This window comes from Montipora capricornis, chromosome 4, assembly GCF_036669925.1.
Source record: "Montipora capricornis isolate CH-2021 chromosome 4, ASM3666992v2, whole genome shotgun sequence".
Lineage (NCBI taxonomy): Eukaryota > Metazoa > Cnidaria > Anthozoa > Scleractinia > Acroporidae > Montipora > Montipora capricornis.
Window position 1 is genome coordinate 33,018,472 of NC_090886.1, and position 6,235 is coordinate 33,024,706.

A 6,235-nucleotide genomic window follows, 5' to 3' on the forward strand; every position below is an offset into this window, starting at 1 on the left:
TAGAGGTTTTGCCTGGGAATTACTGACTTTTTCTAGCATTTCAACCCGAGCTGGCTGTAGAAACTCTGAAGACTGAGGACGACTAAAAAAAAAAAAAAAAGGAACCCCTTCCCTCTCCCAGAGAGTAGTCACAAACATACGACGGCTGGTCAGAGTGATTGCGCTTGCGGAAAAAAACCTGTTTTTTCCCGGTTTGGTCGCTTTTGTTCGGGCGTTTTGGATCGAGGGATTTGAAAGCGCGCGGAATTCCTGGCTGGGAAATAAATTTGATCAGCTGGCTGGGAAACCAACCAATTTTATCTAGCTGGCTGGGAAATTTCTTGTGTGCGTTGCTGGGAAAAAGGAACAGATAATGTTTTCCCAGCAACACTGAAAAACACCTGAAAATGCCTTAATAACATTTATTTTCATTAACTGGGTTATAATAATACATTTTACAACAAATTGGTCGTTGGGTGCCCCTGAAGTATGGTCATAGCGCGCTCAATATTCGTCGTGCGTACTCAACACATATCCTGCAATATGCGTAATTTTGAGTGTCGCGGAGAAAAAGGGTAGTTTTTCTAGCTTTTTTTCCCAATAAACGTAGAAAATTGTGCTTTGTCGTCAATGTGTTGAATAATAAAACAATTAACCTGCTCACGGCTGAGTATCAAGCGATATTCCGCGCAATTTCGCAGGATAATAATTAGTTAGACGTCTTATAGTGGCTCCTTGAAAAAAAAAAAACACCCCCAGCTGCAAAGAAGACAAAGTTACCCAAGAAGGTATCACCAGGAGGTAGAAAGGGAATAATATCAAAACTGTCGTCGTCGTTATAACGAACATCATTCCATTGTCTCCCTTCTGGTGATAGCGTCTTCTGTAATAGTGACAACAATAAGGGGAGCACTGTTGAGCGCCTGCCATCCAGAATAACGTGGGTTAAAGTTGCAACGATGATAAAGTTACCCAAGACGGTATCATCAGGAGGGAGAGAGGAAATAATAATAAAACGTCGTCGTTGTCATCAGTATCATCATCATCATCATCATTGGGGATTGCTTTTCCCTTTTCTCCCTTCTGGGGATAGCTTCTCCTAGTAACAAATCAATAAAGGGAGCACTGTGGTTGTTATTCTTCATAACGTGGTATGAGTTTGTCGGATCTATTTTCAGCTCTACGATGTTCTTCTCTGGGTAAATTCTGATTTTTCCCTCCCATCCCAAACAAAGGTTTAATGCCATAATATTGTTTTACCGTTGCTTATTATTGTTTTTGTTTTGTTTTGGGGTTTTTCAAAGCTAATACAGAAAGTACAGTGATGGGTATTCTAGTGGACGTATCCGGCTCCATGAGGAATAGTGTTAGTGCAGGTGGCCGGGTGGAAGGAGGTAATGTAACTTGGGCGAGGTCTATATTTAACGTGGTAGACGAACTAATCAAGCATGATGTGCCATCTTCAAATCAGACCTTTACTTTGGCGTTTGGAAGTCCTTTGGATTGTCAGGTCTTTGATTTGCTCAGCACTCTTCGACAAGCAAAGAAGGAACAACTCGCTATGGAAACCCTGAAGTCAAAAGGGAAGAGAAAGATTATTGATGAGGTTTTGGGCATTCTTATGGAAAACGGAGCGAGGAGAGTTCGTACATGGGCACATATGAACATATTGCTCAAAGTCATGGATCATACTACTGCCGCTTCGATGCTATACTACTTGCAACGAAATCCTGAGTTTACCGAACGGTTTGTTTACGACATCCTACCCCAAGCATGCCGTGAAATCGTGATAACACCAAGTAACCTCATCTTTGAGGGCGCATATTACTTGGCGGGTTGTGTGAGTCAGACTATTCAAGAATCGGCAACAGAGGAGTCAGTTAAAGACGTAATAGAGAAGGGAAAACAAGTTATGGAGGAATTTAGAATGAACGATGTCGATAAAGGAAACATTATAGTGCCTGTCAACAAAGCAGAAATTATGAGTGTTCAAAGTGCGTCCGAAATACTGCATGACAGTGTTGGCGATCAAGAACTAACTGACGAACGGGTTAATGAGTTGATGGAAACTGTTAAACCCTACATTTACGGAGGAAGCACTCCACTAATCAGAGCTATGCGGCATTCAAAGGAGCTGTTTTCCCATTCAGAATTTAAAAATCACAAGAAAATTTTGTTCATCCTCTCAGATGGTGAGGCTGATGGAAACGATACTCTTCTTGAAGCGTTGTCCGATTTGGGTGTCACCATTGTCAGCTGTTTTATAACTCATGAGGGGCTATCCGATCCTCGTCACTTGTACAGCATTCTGGACGAAAGTTGGGAGCCGCCAGCCAAGTTCATGTTCGGAATAAGCTCCATCATCAAAACTCAGAAAATACCACGTACCATGTTTGTGAAAAGGGGATGGAAGATAGACATCGACAATAATGAAACCAGACTCTTCTTTCAAGTGAACCATCCAGATGTCATCAAAGATGTTTGTAAAATGGCTAAGCTCGCTGTCCTCAGTCAAGATGCTCTGTCCGAGTATCTCTCAGACGTTGATATTCATATTTACCTACATGGGCCGAATGATGAATTAAAGCCAACAAAACAGACAAAAAGTACCTGTTATGCCCATGCCTCTGCAACTGTTATGCACGTGGTCACGAAAAACCGCATTCTAGGACGAGATGGCGGACATCCTCCAGATTTTGAAGAGTTGAAAACCAAGTTAATAAGTAAATGTGGGGAAGACGGAGCTAACACTTTTGAAGTCCTAACGGAGATTTGTCTGGAATATGGTCTGCGATGTAAATGGGTTGATGCTAATGGTGCCAAGACGGCCATCTTGGAGAAAAGACCGGTAGTTGCCACATTCTACCTGACTGGAGCCCAGTGGGATCAATTTGTCCAGTTCTATAAAGAAAACAGGAAAGGAATCCTTACAAAATCGTACTTAAATTCAAAGACGTCTCCCCCAACACAAACATCTGGTCGACATGATGTTGTTCTCACAAGTTACGATGCTGAGAGTTTATGCTTGATGAATTCATGGGGCGAGAAATTCGCTTACGGTGGGTTCTTCAGAGTTCAGGATGCAGATGTCCTTGAGCTAGAATTTATTGATGTCTACTGGCATTGGGATGACTTGAGTGGAAAGGAGAAGGAAGCATATAACAAGCATGGTGCCAAAGTTGCTGGTGATTTGATGAAAAAACTTAAAGGACTGCAGGAAGCCAAATACAAGTGTCCCTTGCAATTGTGCCATGCCGAATCAAAGGTGGTGGAATATTCTGGAAATGTCGTGAGTGCCATGTGTCCAAAATGCAGAGGAACGTTTGATCCCAATAAAGAAGAAAACGGTGATTTGGCATTGAATTTGTACCTGACGTCATTGATTTGCTAAGAGCTTATCTGTGTTCAAGTAGAAACTTTCCCAGTTTATGAGCACATTGTCATGGAAGTAATATGACAGACATAGCTTTACTTTCAGCTTGTTGACAGCTCGGAAAGCTTGGTTTTGGACAACATCTTCCATATGATCATGAGCCAATTCATTCTAAGTGTTTTGTCAGCCATCTTTCCAGTATCTTAAAGGTCTTTCGATAACCTTGATGCACAGACAAAACCGTCGTGTTGATCTCCAGCGTGTGAGTGACAAGATCTGAATTCACTTTTAGCTTGATAACGATTTCGTGGAGAGCGTATAAAGTGTCCCGATTTAGAAACTAAATCCTGTAAATGTCGCCCGTCAGTTTACAAAAGTTTGGCCGTTTTGAGCTTCAAGTAGCCGAAAAAGAGATAGACAAGCCCGGAGTCCGGTAAAAAAGATCGTAAGATTCTGTGATCATTACCGAGCAAAAAGCGAGACAGCTTTTGTCACGACGTGGCCCAAAACCGAAGACATTTAGGCATTGGTAACATTCAATCAACTTCGTAGACCAGATAAAAGAACTAAAAGGAAACCTTGCGTGGCTGATCTCATATCACAAAGATTGGAAAATTTAGAGAACACGAGGAGAGTTTCTCGAGGAAACTGAGTACAATCACTGAAAGGCAAAAAAAGAGGAGCATAAATGCTGAATGGTGTCAAACTCTGACAACACTCGGATCGTTCCACGCTCGTTTTGGTTGCTTAGTACCTTGGAAAGCGTTTGTAAATTTATAAAAAGTAGTTTTACATTTCACTTCAATGTCAATTCGCTGGAACTGTGCAATCAAAGCTCATTTGACATTATTTTTAATTTAAAACTGAGAACTTTAATATTTATGCGTGATAATAGCTGACTCCAGAGTAACTTTTAAATCATTACCAAGTTGTTCGTGTATTAATAAGGTTTAAAACACCAAGCAGTTTAAGGTACAGGTCGTCTTTCGTTTCAACTATATATTGGAGGCTAGCTTTCAAGTTTATAAACTTGGGCATTGTTTGCTTGATTTTCTCTTTAAAAAAAAACGGCCAGAGAAAATGCTTAAACATATTATATGAGATTTTGCACAGTTTATAAAGAGATTGATTTAATTCGTCGGTTTCGATAGCATTCACTTTGTCAGTAATAGACGTATGCATCTTTGACTGTAACCAAAAGGTTGAAAAGCTATTGCTTTTTTAGTACATGGTGCAAAGAGATTTGAACTGTATAAATTGAATTTATATAATAACCCAAGTTATTCACGGATTTTGATTGGTTCTTGCCTACGATCTATTAGAGGACAGACGCACGATTGACGTCACCATCAGCTTTTATGCGAATAAAGTTTAATTCTTTATTATATAAAACAAATAGATTCCATGTAGCCGTGGGTCTGTTCAGTAATAGATCACAGAAGACGTCAAAATGTGGTAAGAACATCAGTGACACACTCGGCTATCACCTCGTGTGCCACTTTTTTGTTCTTACCACATTTTGACGTCATCTGTAATCTATTACTGAACAGACGCACGGCAACATGGAATCTATTTGTTAAGTAGATCGAAAGGAGAGACTGAAATGTAGGACATCGATTTGTATGTAATACCGAAGTAGGTGCAATAAACTACTCATAACTAAGGAATTCCGCTAGTATATTGGCAATATATTACTGACCAAGGAGAGGAGAGAATATCCCCAGGTCACTTCTGACCAAACGCATGGATGCGACTCATTGCACGTGCGAATGCTCATAGACAATACTAAAGTGCAGTTGTTTTAACGTGCCAAACCGTCTCAACAATTTATTACTGAAAAACATTAATCCTACAAGAAGACTGCTTTCACGTAAAAACAATTTTATGATACTAAATGAAACATCAACAATTGCTCAACAAGATGCACTCATTGATGTGACGTAATAGGTTACCATGGCAACAAAATAGCTATGTTAAAACTCCAATTATTTTGTCTTTGAACGCTTGTATCTTAAGAACGAACTTTGGCTCTCGGATATTTGGCTCTCGGTCATCATGCGCACGGACCTCGCGTGTGTCATGACCTCGAGCTAAATATTTTCCCGTCCAGCCCTCCCACCCAGTCACCAAGTTCATAAGCCTCTACCATTTTTATAGCTAGTCTAACATTTGCACAGGTTCAGATGTTTTTTAAAAATGTTTTGTCGTAAGAACACGTCACTTGTACCGGATCTCAGAATTATGCTTTGGGAGCTCTAATAGCCAGCATTTCATGCAACAAGTGATGAAATTTGTTCTCGCTTTTCTGAGGAACATGGAAACACCTCGGTGGCGTATGGTGTCTTGCAGGTCACGCAAGATGCAGTGCCTATTAAAGGTAATCACATGATTTCGAGTGCAATTTGGAATAAATGAACATGAGTAAATTTTTTCAAAAACTAACAAAACGGGCGAGTGCAATATAAAGCCTTTGAAAAAAATAACAAGTGCTTATTGATTCCAAATTGCACGAGAAAATGATGTGAAAAATTCGAGATATTTAAGCAGAAGAAACGCAAGCGTATCACGCAATCAGGGAAAAATTGCGCCATCCAGGGCTCGCATTTGATTGGTTAGTCTGACTTTGTTTGCTCATTGACCAATCAGAGTGCTTGGTTTATTATGTCTTTTTGCACTGAATTTCCTCTTTTCCGCACAATGTTACGTGAAAACTGCGTTTCTCTTAGCCAATCAGAATGGAGTAATTTTTCCATATATATTATTATTAAAGAAACAACACACTTTTGGCTGACGATCTTGGTCTTTGTTTCCAGCATCTCTCTCTTCCTAACAAACACGGGCAGGACGATAACCGCTGCATTTAAATTCTAATATCCTTAATTT

At 40.2% G+C, this 6,235-nt stretch overlaps 1 protein-coding gene across 5 annotated transcripts in view; it reads left to right on the forward strand.

The window, feature by feature from the left end:
• The window catches only part of LOC138045965 (uncharacterized), a 315,585-nt gene extending 309,682 nt beyond the window's left edge, over positions 1-5,903 (forward strand). For all 5 annotated transcript variants that reach the window (XM_068892611.1, XM_068892610.1, XM_068892609.1 and 2 more), the window contains one exon: positions 1,284-5,903. In XM_068892611.1, the coding sequence (XP_068748712.1) occupies positions 1,284-3,370 (2,087 nt within the window). In that variant the 3' untranslated portion in view covers positions 3,371-5,903. The remainder of the gene's footprint in view (positions 1-1,283) is intronic.
• The last annotated feature ends 332 nt before the right edge of the window (positions 5,904-6,235 follow it).